General features: G+C 34.1%; 1 protein-coding gene across 1 annotated transcript in view; it reads left to right on the plus strand.

Moving 5' to 3' along the window:
- Nucleotides 1–15,090, plus strand: part of LOC117119184 (fibrocystin-L-like) — a 77,062-nt gene that overhangs the window by 56,839 nt on the left and 5,133 nt on the right. Inside the window, exons 34-49 of the mRNA XM_033264004.1 lie at nucleotides 361–606; nucleotides 928–1,101; nucleotides 1,514–1,747; nucleotides 1,935–2,461; nucleotides 3,244–3,418; nucleotides 4,464–4,626; nucleotides 5,108–5,340; nucleotides 5,679–6,494; nucleotides 6,895–7,111; nucleotides 7,283–7,448; nucleotides 7,651–8,028; nucleotides 8,128–8,518; nucleotides 13,714–13,877; nucleotides 14,093–14,198; nucleotides 14,601–14,727; nucleotides 14,898–15,055. Of these exons, the coding sequence (XP_033119895.1) occupies nucleotides 361–606; nucleotides 928–1,101; nucleotides 1,514–1,747; nucleotides 1,935–2,461; nucleotides 3,244–3,418; nucleotides 4,464–4,626; nucleotides 5,108–5,340; nucleotides 5,679–6,494; nucleotides 6,895–7,111; nucleotides 7,283–7,448; nucleotides 7,651–8,028; nucleotides 8,128–8,518; nucleotides 13,714–13,877; nucleotides 14,093–14,198; nucleotides 14,601–14,727; nucleotides 14,898–15,055 (4,275 nt within the window). The remainder of the gene's footprint in view (nucleotides 1–360; nucleotides 607–927; nucleotides 1,102–1,513; nucleotides 1,748–1,934; nucleotides 2,462–3,243; nucleotides 3,419–4,463; nucleotides 4,627–5,107; nucleotides 5,341–5,678; nucleotides 6,495–6,894; nucleotides 7,112–7,282; nucleotides 7,449–7,650; nucleotides 8,029–8,127; nucleotides 8,519–13,713; nucleotides 13,878–14,092; nucleotides 14,199–14,600; nucleotides 14,728–14,897; nucleotides 15,056–15,090) is intronic.

Below are 15,090 nucleotides of genomic sequence, written 5' to 3' on the forward strand. Positions count from 1 at the left end.
ATATATATATATAGCAAACTGTCTTTTAAAAAACTACACAAACATCGGTGGCGCTAGAACGAAAAGTTCAATTTCGGCACAAGTGAGGCGATATTGCCGACAGATGCAAAATGAGCATGGCCAGGGGTAACCAAGCCACTCAGTGTGGATCTAGTGGCAAATCCACTGGAAATTCTCAGACAATTTAATAGGGGTTTAAAATTGATTTTACAATTTTAAATTCTATAAAAATTAAATATTTTTTTCCTTCCCGACAGTATTTTTATTTTTTGTCCTCGATGGAGGACTCTTACCACTGATCCATCTCACCTTCCATAAACCATTCTTGTATTTATATTTATAATGTTTATAATAATGTAGGTGTTTTTGGACGTTTGGAGATGCATGGGGTTTCACCTAATATTACATGGACACACCTGAACAAGACTATTAATTCAGGTGACAACATTATCCAACTGGCAGAGTACGTTACCTGGGCAGCCGGAGATAAAATTGTTGTAGCGTCAACTTCTTACGAGGCATGGGAGACAGAGACATTCATGATAATAGAAATACTAGATGGTCGTACAGTTCATATTAACGAGACAGCAAAATATAAACATATAGGTAGGTACTTCTTTACGACTCATTTTCAAAAGAATTAATATATAAAGTTGTATTCATATACACATTATATATATATATATATATATATATATATATATATATTAAATATATGTGTGTGTGATCCTGTAACAGTATAAATATATTTGTAATAATAAAACGTTACCAGTTATAATACAAATATTAAGAATGGTACAATAGACATTAATGTACTGTTATTTAGATATATCAGGGAACTGTTCCCTGGAAATACTAATATTTATAATTTAATGATTAAATAAATATAGAATATACATTTAAAAGTAATACTTGTTTAACTTCAAGCTCACACCCATACGCTTGAAGATGGCTCACTCACTTACACTGAAGCCGCCGAGGTCGGCCTTTTATCCAGAAACATCAAGATCATCGGTGTCGACTATAACCAATCATTCACAGAGTCATTCGGGGCTAGAGTTCTAATTGGCAAATTTGAACAGGACGGTATTGAATATAAAGGTAACGAAATAAAAAATATTATTCAAATTTATTTTATTTTATTTTTATTTTATTCCTTTCAGCCAGAACCACAAAAAAACAAAATCAAAAAAGAAAGAGGAGGACAAAGGAGGGCTGAGGAGAGGCAAAAGCGGTACAAAAACTACTATCACCGGATATGGTGTGCCCCTCCAGCTCCAAATTCAATATTATTAACTAAATATTAATTTTATCAAAAATATAAAATATTAAAATATATAAATAATTTAAAAAAAATTAAAAACAGTTGGAGGAAAAACAATTAACAATCCCATGAAAAAAATATTATTAATACTGTAATGTTATTGACTTTAGTTGTATGTGGTGAAACATATGCTTTATAGGCATACCTGTCTGTCACTTAATTATTACATAATTTACGTTTTGTACTCAGGCTTTGCAAAAATGTCGAATGTGGAGTTCTATCATTCTGGACAGGAGGGTTGGACTGACTTCTACGATCCACGATACTCAGTTGCATTCTTAGATACCGGTGAGGTGACTGTGGCCAACCCGTCTTACGTGCGTAGTTGTACTTTCCATAATGGTTTCAGTCCGGCTATTGGAATCTTTGGAGCTTCTGGAATCCTCATTGAAGACAATGTCATCCATCACACAGTTGGTGCAGGTGATGTATTGCCATTCTAATTTAGTTAAATAAGTTCCTGTGTATGAAATTTTATTTTCATATTTAAACTCTCTGTATCGGTATTTTATATACTCCACACCTAAAAGTTTAAAGGATATATATGGTATAACATGCAGTTTGCATTTTGCAATATATTTTGGTGGTGATTTTTGTTTTTCAATTTTAGGTATCATTGCATGGGGCAGTGACCATCAAATTTTGCACAACCTTATAACACTGACCGTGTTCCCTGGAACTTACCAAAACCGCTACAATGAAGAAGATATCTCATGGCCAGCCGGTATCGAAATTGAAAGTTCAAGGAATGTCTTGCTAGCGAACAATACAGTTGCAGGATCAGAACGTGTACTATACCACATTAGCGGTGAGAACTGTGCTTCTAAAACTTTATGGCAAAATAACGAAGGTCACTCGTCCTTACATGGTGTTTACCTGATGGCTGGTGATGGCCTAAGAGGCTGCACAAAGATTGCAAATTTCTTCATTTGGAAGACCTGGGATTATGGCGTCTACTTTCAGATTTCAAGTTCTGTCGTAATGTCTGAGCTCATTCTTGCAGACAATAACATCGGTGTCATGCCTTTTGTCTTTGGACCTTCTGCGTTGAGTCACGTGGTAGCTGAAAAGTACGTCAGCATAGAAAGGTCATTTATAATTGGCTCAAGTCCACTCTTCGATTGTGATGAATTACAGGTAAAAGTAATTTGATATGTTGCATTCTGTTACGTAACTTAGTGATGTACCTGGATATACGAACACTATATAATGGTGGAGTGGGTTAACTCAAATTTAACGATATATATTTTTATCAACAATTTCTGCGTCCATTAAATAATTCAAGTATTTTTTTCTTTTTCCAAAAAAAAAAAAAATATTTCAATATCTAACACAGATAAATCTAAAATTAGTTTACAATGTCATGGAGATGCAAGATTATACTTTTTCTGGTCTGATCAGATACTCTAGAATCAGCTGATTTTTTCATGCCCGGCACTTTGGTCTCTTTCCATGCTAGGATATTGTGCAAAAGTTTTTTTAAGCATAGACCATATACTCAATATGTACCTTATGAAATTTGGTGAAAATTAAGAGCAGGGCGTGGATATGTGGTACCATTAAAGAGAATCACCCACACCAGATATCTTAAAAACTGATCAGCTGATCTGAATGGCAACTTCTGGAAGAGAATCGGGTTACAAGAAAGAAATTTTTAAACGTTGGTGACGATCCAGATTCGGGTGTGAAATTGGGGGTCAGTTAAAGAACTAACGTCCTAGACCTAGTATCTCAAAAAAAATTATCAATCTACACAAAACTTTCGAGAATGGTTTGTCATAGTCCAATGAATAATTGTTTACTGAGCAGATTTCTATGAAAACAAAATGTATTTAAGTTTACTATAGTCAGCAAGAATGTACAATGCACACAGTATCATTGAGCATCATTCTTATTTACTCTCACTTTTCTCAATTTAGTCACAACCTGAGAACGCTGGACAAAGTGCGAAACAGCGGGCACCACGGGGTCCTGGCGGAGGAAAGGCTGGATTTGTCTTAGCAAATTTTATGTCCGGTGCGAACGGTGCTCCATTCAAACCATTCCATGATAATATGAACTATCCTGCCATCGCCGGGGTCACTAAACTAGATGGTTAGTAGAACCTATTATTATGTATACTTAAAATAATGCAACTTTTGAATGTGGATTTACACTTATGCAAATTATATGATATGATGACGAAAGAGCTGAGCGTTTGGCTAATCGGTATAGTTCCTGCATCTTGAGACCCGGCTTTGGCAGCTGAGTATTGAATTCAGAAAACCCTCAGCCCATCGAATAACCCTTTCAGGATAGTTAGGCGATTTAAGGACCATGTCTATATTCGTTGTAGGCCTATGTTGTACTTTAAATCGGGTGGCGCTGCACTGCAAATTTTGGAGTAGAGGATAAGCTATGCCTATAAGCCCCTTTTGAAAATAATATCACTTCTTAAAAATGGTGCAAATTGTAATAGGTGACTGGCTAAGCTTGATCAAGTCCTGTTTTGAAACGATTTAAAGTCTTAGCAGAATTATTATTATTATTATTATTATTATTATTATTATTATTATTATTATTATTACAGTATTATTATTGGTAGTGGTGGTGGTGTTGTTGTTGTTGCTGTTGTTGTTGACATTGGTGATAGTTTTGTTTATTGGATTGGATTGCATTTATTCACCAAGGATAGCCCACGAAAGTCTAGAAGAAGACTTACTTCCGGTGGAGTCCTTCTGGTGGTGATTGAGCAGTACACCGGGAGACAATCCCCTACTCTTTTTCGAAGAGTAGGGGATTTAACGTGCACATGGGCCATCAATTCTCACACGGGATCAACGGCTTAGACGTCTCATCCGAAAGTCGGTGCGCTATTAACTTGTATTTCAGCCCTCCAGCTGAAATACAAGGAGAGGCAGCGATGAGAATTGAACCAGGAAGCTAGAGATCTCCACAGTTCAGCGCACACACAGTGGGTACCACCAGATTAGCCGACTGAGCTAAGCTGCTCTCATCACTATTCATAATAATAATAATAATTATTATTATTATTATTATTATTATTATTATTATTAATCCTTGGTATTCTTGGGTACATCTGAAATTATGATGAGCTTGAAAGTATGTAATGTATATAGATACTATAATTTCTTAACAGATGTAACATTTGCTTATTTTGGATCGGCTTGTAATGTGCAAAATTATTGCATCATGAGTAACCCGTCGAATGAAGATGGAATACATCCAATGACAGCTATTGGAACACACATGGTGTCAGTAAAATTCGACAACAGAGTGTTTATACACAGGCCCAGTTTAGGGTAAGAATCAAAATACAGTTAGTTAAAATAAAACAGTGAAGTGCCCCATTTTATTTTGGGTTTAGAGATTTTTTGACAGGTGTGCTTTTAATAAACCTTATCAAATTTTAGCAATTTTACTTGTTGCACCTCTTACATTATATATCTCATTCTTACTTGTTGCATCTGTTACATTATATATCTCATTCTTAAAAACTAAAATACTGTACTGATGATTGAACAGGATCGGGATCAACAATTGATCACAAAACAATAACATGCCAGACTAGACTTAATACTTAATCTTATTGCCCATGCCTTTTTAAGATATGTCTTACAAAAATCATCAAGATTTTAATAAGCAAAATCTGCTACATAGCCTGGCATTATAGGTAATATTATTCTAAATCCTAGGTAATATTATCCTAATTAAACTATGCACAAAGATGTATAGTTTTCTTCAAAATGTATATGAATTCATTTTTGATATTTATAATATTAGAAAAGTGAATCCATCTGATTGTGTTGACATGACGTGTGATGCGAAGCGTAAAGTCTTCATCAAGGATTTGGATGGAGGAATCCTTGGAAGTTCAGGAACAGTCATACCGGACTCGGCATTTGAGTGGGATGGAGATCCACGATATGGTCTTGGTGACTACAGGATCCCTAAGATGATGGTAACCGATATTGATGGTAGCAGAATTCCTTATGATGAAAAATGTCCACACAAAGGTTGGTAATAATATCAAATCTAAAGTGGCATTACCGAGACCGTGTACTGTTTGCCACCTCACATTTATAATTTTCTATATTTTGGGGGATTTTTTTAATTTTTTTTATTCATTTTTATTTTATTTTTTCTATTTGTAACAAAAAATGCAAGTCAAGATGATAGAAAAACTTAATAACAATTGCCAACATTCAGTAGCGGGTCATTCCACCATGGCTGGTAACTTTAATGCTCTGTTATGTATGTTATAAAATATGAGTCAGTACCAATGCCGTAGCCAGCTATTGAGGCAGTCATTACCTTACACATTTACATTTTTTCGATTTTTTTTCTCTCTTAGGAATAATCGGAACAGAAAACTGCATTTGGCGTCGTCCTTGGCAAGCTTATGAATGTCATGATTATGATTATTATATGATGATAATCGAAAGTATGGATCCTGACACGGAGGTACGTCGATTATCGCCCATTGCTATTACGTCTAACGGTTATGTTGATTTAATCAATGGACCACAGGATCACGGTTGGTGCCATGGCTACACATGCCAAGAACGGATCAGTACATTTATGGCTGTCGTTGCATCAGGCCAAACGTATGAGATGTACATGTCCGGTACAAACCCCCAGCATATTCGGCTTCATCTTCTGAATACTAGACCAGATCAGAAGGTCGTGGTTGGTATCTGGTATGCCAACCCACAACGCTTGGATGTCTACCACCAAGGACGTTATGTGATGCCAAACAACGGTCAGATGGATGGAGACACGTTCACATGGGTTGCAAAAGATCCGAATCTTCCAAATGATCAGTTCAACCCTACTCCAGACTCCAACATTTATGGGGAAAACTATTTTGACCGTGATTGGAAGATACTATGGGTACTTCTGCGTGGAAGTAAACCACTTGACATTATCACTTCTCCAGTTGTTATGGTGACGGTTGGTGTAGCGCCAGTTGATGTTGATGATTTCTATGAAGAGAACCTTGTGTCTAATCTTGCAAGTCTTCTTGGAATAGATGACTCGCAGATCCGTGTAGTAGATGTTGTCAGGGAAGGTGGTCGTCGACGAAGGTCCACAGAAATTGAAGTTGAGATTGAAATTGGAGACACACCATCGATTACATCAAATCACACGCAAAATCAAAACTTTTCAGGTATTTTGACTTTAAAAAAATTATACATTTGCTTATTATTTGTGACCCTGTTAATTATCTTCAGTGTGTAAATACTGGTTCATCTTTAGTGTTCATTTATATTTTTATGAAAATTCGGTAAGTTCTTACTTTACTCATTCATAAACCACATGTTTTAACAATAATAACGGTACTTGACCTGTCTTAGAAATTGCAATTTCTGAATTTTTAATTAGGCATGCGATATGATTTAATTCTATTTTCTTTCTTGATTGAAGCTAATGTTAATACAGTGTTTTTAAAAGTTTCAACTGAACTCATTGAAGCCGTTTCCGTTAACTGCTCTGCCAAAAAAACTATTGACAATTTTATAATAATTAACTGTTAAAAATTCTTATAAATTATCTTTTCATTTCTACAGGCAATTCAACTGACTCCAATTCCACTCTTGATTATGATGCTCTTATAAGTATTCAGATAGAGATCGCCAATGCAGCTCAGACTGGTATGCTTTCAGATGCTTTAGAAGTTGAAGTTACATCTCTAGCAATGACCGATCCTGTTCCTCCAGCAATAGACCAAACAGATGGATTGAGAGCAACAAATGAAACTGGTGGTCCAAGTACAGGGAATAAAACGTACGGAAAACTAAAATGAAAAATGAAGAAAATTATTGGTTTCTAATAATGAATAACCGCTGCATTCTGGTTATTATACTTTGCATAGTATAATCAACATTTGCCTTCACTAGCACGACAAGAAAATAATTATTGTAAATATCCATAAACAAAACATTTCTTTTAAAATAGGTACGCCGAGCAGCAGGCTGAAGAGGAGGCGAAGGCGGCTAGTAAGCTTGGAGTTGATGTTATTTACCAATTTCCAAGTATAATGAACATAATTGTACAGCCAGCAAATGCTTCTGAAGGCCAACCGTTTGTAGTCCAACCTCGTATATGCGTCCTAGACAGCAATGTAAGTAGTGTTAGTGCTGTGGTTATAATAGTTCTTGATTCCTTGTATTATACATTAGTCTAACATATTTATATTTATATTTTCAAAAGAAAGAAATATAGTGTTTTTGCAATAGTTTTTTGTTTCAACGACTGATATATAATTTGAAGATAAATTTATTTTTGTTCGAAATTTTATTTCAATATTAAAGTATATTTTTTAGGGTGCAGTAGTAGCGAACCTAGGTCATTCTTCACACCCGTGGAAGATGCAAGCGTCACTCCAAGAAGGAACAAGGACATCTGGTGGACAACTGGTTGGCAACACTACTACAGATGTTATCTTTGGCTGCGCTAACTTCACTGATCTGACCATTGATCTTCCTGGAACACAATACATCTTAGACTTTAGTATCTTTTATCCTAACGAGTCAACTCTTGAAATGGTCAGCACAGTCGGGTTTCCTGTCAAAGAAAGCATGTACAATATTGTAATCAGTTCTCAGCCAACAGGTTCCGTGAAAATTCTAGAAAAGTTTGATGTTCAGTTTGATCTTGTTGACGTTTTTACAATGGCCAATGCAAAAGGTCTCGTTGCTAAGGTAATATTAACGATAATAATGCTTGTTTTTTTAATCATATATAACGTTTTCCTCTATTGAAAATGCAGTTTAGATGAAATAATTTTATTTCTTCTTAAGGGTTATAATTGGACAGCGACTGTCAGTTTGTATATGCCATCAAATTACATTGGTCGTCTGGAAGGTGACACATCTGTTGAGGTGGACCTTAAGTCAGCACAGGGTGTCTTTTACAATTTATCCGTTGATGCTGCTGGCTTCCAGTACGTCCTAGAAGTAGATGTGGTCACAGTTCCATCAAGCACGTACCACCTGTCCCAGAAATTGGTTTCATTTGATGTGACTAATGGTGTCAGCTATACTGGTAACCCGGTCAAAGTAGCATTGCGTTTTCTAGCAGATTATGCAACGGTTGCTGCTGGCAAGGAAAAATATCTTGAGATTAATTTCATAAATAATTTTGCCATTTCGTACCCCAGCGTAACCATTACTAATGTGGATATATATGAAGGTGAGTAATCTATTCAATTATCCTAAAGATTTATCCTGCTTTTAAAACAAAAGTCATACCAATATGAAAATATATAATATGTATAATTTGTTTGGATTCTACGGAAATTTAAATCAATGAATTATCTAGAAGTATAGATCTTTGAATCTGGTGTACTTCAAGGATCCTGTGTTGGAACACAATTATACTCATTTTTAGTAAGTCTATTGATGATGTTATAAGTAGAGACGGTGTCAAATACCATGTATATGCTGACGACACTTAACTTTATTTTTAAGTTTAAACCATAGAGACCAATACGAGTCCAATGTATCTCTTCGTATTCTCACAGATTATATACTTACCTTATCTTACCTTACCTTCGCCGACCGCCAGGTCGCACTGATGCCTGCACGTGCATTCCAGATGTTTCTATCCATCATACAATTTTGAAGCTCTTTCACATTTTTCATTATATACTGGAATATTAAAGAATGGATAAAACGGAATTCCTTAATACGGTTTCATGTTACAATAAGAGCAAACTACGTAACATTTCTTTGGAAATATGTGTCACCAACATTACAAAATCTCAATCCATTTGAAACCTTTGGGTCGTCTCAAATGGGAAATGCGTAAGTCCTAGGGTCCAGCACGAGCCCATACTTTTTCATTCTCACTGATTCTATACTAGAATTAAATCGATGACGCAAAACATACTGTGCTTAAATGGAGATAGAACAGGGAGGCAAACGTAATATTCCGAGCGAGGAAATTGACCATGTCACACCATTACTCTTACGGCTTCACTGGCAACCAGTCCATAAACGCATGACTTGCAAGATTTAACTCTGACTTATATGTGTCTACACCATGGTACTGCTCCAACTTACCTTCAAAAACTCTCCGTACTCTTTCACGCGTAGGCTTGCTTTCTGGACTTGATTTTTTCATACTATATTCACCAAGAACAAACTTGATATCTATTCTAAAACGCCTTTATGCATTCTCATCTATTCTCAGGAACACACTTCCCATTGTCATCCATTATTCTACCACTCTTTCTCAAGTCCATAGTTCATACATTTTAAGCGCTCTGAGATTCTAGTAAAGTACGCTATATAAATGCGCAAATATTATTATCATTATTATCGATGAATCCATTATTATAAGTACAGAAGTTATTCATTTCAGTAGGTTCTTCAATGGTTTTCTTGACGTAATCATTTGTTAGTTAAAAACAATGCTATCAAATGAAACATTTATTCACTTCTTTCAAAAATCAATATAATACTACAAAATTAAAATGGAGATGTACAAAGAACAAAGAAGAAAGCAAGTTAAAAATTACAGGCCTGTATCGGAAAAGCCATAACTAAAGGGTAATGTGAAATAGTGAGCGACAAATACAAAACGAAGAACAAGAAAACACAACAAAGACCAGACAAGTCAAATAAACTAAAGCGAACTGTAATCAAACAAACGCTTAGAAGAACAGAAAAAAAGAATTAGTAAATAGAAATAAGATAAGATTTGAGTGTGAGTTTAAAACACTTCTTTTTGAAGATGTTTTTAAATTCAGGAGGAATTTTATTCCAAACAGTGAACTGGAAAATTAGAAATAAGAGCATTAGTACGAGGTAAGGGTTAGTGCAATTGATGAGCAAATCTAGTGAAATAATTATGGACATCTGAATTAAACTGAATCAAATTATTGAAAAGTTAAGAAGATTTTCTGTGAACTAGATCAGGCATGAAGAAACATTGTTGAAAAATATTAATGTCGCAAAATTTCAATTTTAAAGAGGAAAAAAGGATCAGTATGACTAATGGGTTGTGAACCCGAAATAATTCTAATAACATTTTGGTTCCTATTAACAATAGGAACCTTTGCATTCGCCTGGGTGTCATATGATACCTTCATGGTGCGCTTGAGTTCAAACGTTTGTAAACTGGCAAAAATGACTTTCCAGAAATCTATTCGTTATGATTTTTTTTTACCCAAGATAAACTGAATATGAAGTTGTGCACTATTTACTGGTTTTCTATTTTGACAAATAAAATGTGATGTATGCGACTCTATGGACTATCATGGACATATCTTATCTCTGGAAGCTAGCCAAAACGGTAGTACGGACAAAAAATATTACCTACATTCCGAAAACTTCAAGATAATGTATTCGTCATAAAAACTACAGTATTTGTTTTTGGAAGTCTCGTTTTATTGTTTAATGGCTGATTTGGTTGACACTTATTTAAGAAACGATCGGTTTTGCGTGTATTCTGTTGTTTACACACATAAGCAATGTAGGCCTAAATCCACCGTTTGTGTGTCGTTTAAAACAAACCATGCACAAACCAAGAACACGAACATATTATATTCGTACAATTTAACAACTGCTATTGAGATTTTGTTAAATTTATTAAAATATTGGACTTTCTATTCTCTTTTTATTTCTGCATCGAAAAATATTTATCAAAATGTTTAATTTGATAAGAAAATAAAATTAATTCACTCAGGTTTGTATTGATGCTTTTACTTTGTCATGAATTGAAGTATCACTGCTTCCAATAGACATAATACCAAGTTGCCAGTACTGCAAGTTGTCCTACGCGACACCGATCGTTAATTTCTCAGGAAAACTGCCAAAAAATAAAGTGAGAATTTAACACTGCGTAGGTATCAATTTCAAAAATCATTTTTATTCGCTACCTGTTAAACTTAGTCTTCGGCGCCAGAAATTTGCCCACGAGAGGTCCGACGTGTCCGAACTAAATGGCCGACAAAGCCTCGGTCGACGTCCTGGAATAAAACAAATTTGATAGGGTTTATAGGAAGAGTTTTAATGGCTTATTATGGTCCAAAATGTGCTTTTAGACCACAATATTAGGGATTGGCAATCAAAATAATGTTATTCGGATAGGTAAATTATAATTTTCGACCCGACGTCCTAGTCATTCGTCAAACGACAGGGACATCAAATGAAATCAGTAATATTGTTTTTTTCTCTTGTGTGGGGGTAACCCACTTCTATTCAATCTCATTTATTTTTTTTCATCGTTTTATAAATATATTTATAAATAAAATATCTTACTGTATATCCCATTTTTTAAATATATACGTGGAGCATATTAATTACAAAACAGTATTCAAATGACATACAATGATAATGTAATCATACATCATGAAATCAGTAAACTAATTATATATAAATAATGAAAAACGTTAACGCAATTATTTACATATAATTTTTTAGACGTAAATGCATTATATATAAATAATGCGTGATCTACTCAATTATATGTTAAATAATGAATTGGTTATCAATAATTGTGTTAAATAATGAATTTACACTTGGCGCCTCATATTTTTCATGGGACCTCATTTATGCAAGGTAAGCATGTAGTTAACATAAGCAAGAATTTAGTCCAATGAAACTGTTTATCATCTTGATGTGTGCTGGGGGGGGGGAGCAAAATCTCTTCAGCACTAACATGTTTAGGGATGAGGTAAGACAATTTGTGATTATTTTGGTACCTCTAGATATATTCATATACATTTGATATATATATATATTTGGAGAGTCTATTGTTACAGTTAATACTAGTTGCGGATTAATGATTATTAAATTTGGTCAGAAGTTTATTATTGGTAGTCCATGTTTGTTTAATATCATTTTTGTTTTGTTGAAATTTTTTTTTATTAAAAAATATGATTTGGTAGTCACAGAAGTAAGAATATTTCGATTACTTTCCAGACACATTCTTTTCATTTTTGGCTGAAGAATTCTTTATAAATTTCGAATAGAATTTATATCTGTGTTTATTAGATTTTGTTTGATATTTAGTTGACTGTTTAAAAGAAAGCATTGATTGTATATGGTAATTAATAAAGATTAAAAGTTGTTGTAGGCAAGGGTCATTATGTAGCGTTTCCCAATTTAATTCCCGGAGGCGATCTTTAAATATATTCATATATATTTGATCAATGACTCTAGAAGGCGGCGGATTATTATTGAACGAGTCTTTGTGGAGTAAAGGAAATATTAAATATATGAAGATGGTCATCACAAAAGAGGCTACAGACTGATTTGTTTGATTAGCGTAAATGTGGGCAAGACGTGTAGTTGAAGTTGGGGTAATTCTAGTTGGCAGATGTATTAAGAGAAGAAAAGAATTACTGAAAAAAAATTAACAAAGTTTTGATTTCGAATATGAGACGAGTATTCAAGAAGATTAATATTAACATCACCTAAAAGGCAAACTATTTTATTTTCACTATTAAATTTGTCTAGAATAACATCCATAGAATCTATGACGTTGTCGAGAAATAACACCGACAACATAATTGCGCTGAGATGTTTGCTTAATTTCAATTTTAAAAAAATCGCAAACTGTTTCAAAATGTCTGTATGTCTGTTCGAATTTTAAAAGGACAATGTTCACGTATAAAAAAACTGACGCCTCAACCATTACCACATAGTGTCCTGTTCTTAGGAATAAAAGAGTACCGGTAATTATTAATTTGAACTAAAGAAGAATCAGTTTTTAGCCAAGATTCGGTAACAGCTATTATGTCGAAGGAAAAAATTAGGGATTCTAAAACGGTACAATTAGGGTCAAAAATTGCATTCAATGCTTCTGGAATTAAAATGGTTTATAAAGAAGCTTTTATTACAATCAATATGAATAAACCATATTACGAAATTACTTAGGTATATTGTTATCATTTGCATAACATTGATGTCCGGGTCAAGGTCTTTATAACTATCATATTAGGGAAAATGATTAAAGAAGGAGTTCGTTTGATTACAGCTACTTTGACGATCTGTCAAAAACGGTGATTAACAAGGACAAGAGGACAAAAAAGAACAATTACCAAGCAATAAAGAAAGAAAAGTGTTTAGAAATAAACATGCAGGATAAAAGTCTGAAAGATTTAAAATTATAAACGTGTAAATATGGTCTGTGTTATTTCTGTACCAATAAGATGCAAAAAAAAGAAGATCAAATTGGAATAGTATTAGGAACAATATTTTGCACAAAATATCACCGAAAGCAGGACATAAATCGTATATGAGCAGAATTGTGCACACATTTGAACTTGCATTTTTAATTGTGTAATTTAAAATTTTGCCTATATGCTTTCCTAACTTTTGTACAATTTTGTATATTTCTAAAATACAAATTAAAGTGTATTCGTTTCGCTTCAAAAGGTTCAATCATGATTGTTTTCAAAATGGCTGGTGATACTGACAACACCAAGGATGCTATCTACTCTGACCTCACGGCTGGTCGTATTGCGTTGACATTCAATGGACAGATTCTTGAAGCGGATACCAGTTATATGCTTGTTGATGGTGAACATTATGGTCTAAATGTATGAGTGAACATTGAAATAATATATTTATATTACATTATATTATATTATATTATATTTATTATATTATATTATATTATATTGAATTGTATTATATTATGTTATATTTATTTTCAATGAGTTAATGATTGTATTAATTATGACAATTTATGAAGAAACAACAATATCAAATATAAATGTTTGATTCTAATATAAAATGTTTTCTTTCTTACTAGCCCAATCCATCTCTTTTCCCTGGATGGGCAATTGCCTTGGTTGTAGTCATAACGATCATCATTATCATCGTGACCCTGGCTGTGATCAAGATCCTCTTCAATTCTAGTACGGTTCAAACTATTTATAGTATATACTAAAATACATAAATATATACAAATATACATATATACATATACACATAAACACGGTTTATAGCCCTAAAAAGCGCCGATATAATGCCTGTAAGTTTTGGTGACCTTCTCCACTACCTTAATTGGTTTTGGAGCTCTTGCCTTAACCGAACTCATTATTCAGATCTTACCTCACTTCAAACCAAGGTGGGACTGAGGTGGTAAACCCTCCATCCGTGAAAGGCACTTCCTGTGTCTCCTCTATTCTAAAATCCTGGATCCGCCAAGGGACAGTGTTTTTTTCCCTCCCACTGTTATTTTGTATTTGTCAGTTTTTATGTTCTTTGGACCAAATAAATTAAATTAAATTAAATTAAATATGCCTGCTGTATTTCAGATAATAAAGTATCAAAAATGGAGACAATGGAATTGACGGAGAAAGAAAATGTGATTAAGATCTCAGGCTATACTGACGAGGATGAAGAATTAGACATGGCCAGTGTCGCTATTTCTAAACTACCTTTGTAAGTATTGCTTTTTGTATAGGTCTTTCGTATAAGGATTAGATGGATCGCTTCAAAAACAATTGAAATAGTTTAGGGCACTGAGAGTGTCCAAGCAAACCAGCTTAGCCTGATACTTGTTGAGCATAAATTCGCAAGAAGTAAATGTTAAAATTCTAACGTTTTTTCAGGAATTCACAAAGCGAGTTAAAGATTCTTGATGGAACTAAGTCATCCCTTTCTTCATGCAGTCGCAGTAAATCACGTGGTTTCAACACGCCATCGAGGTCACCAGAGATAAAAGTGACTGCACTACCCCCTGGTTTTGCTGATGTTTCACATGAACAAGGTATTTTATGAGATAATTATTGGTGATTACGATTA

The sequence above is a fragment of the Anneissia japonica genome, unplaced genomic scaffold (genome assembly GCF_011630105.1).
Source record: "Anneissia japonica isolate Jap-2015-1 unplaced genomic scaffold, ASM1163010v1 scaffold287863_len737641_cov155, whole genome shotgun sequence".
Classification (NCBI taxonomy): Eukaryota; Metazoa; Echinodermata; class Crinoidea; order Comatulida; family Comatulidae; genus Anneissia; species Anneissia japonica.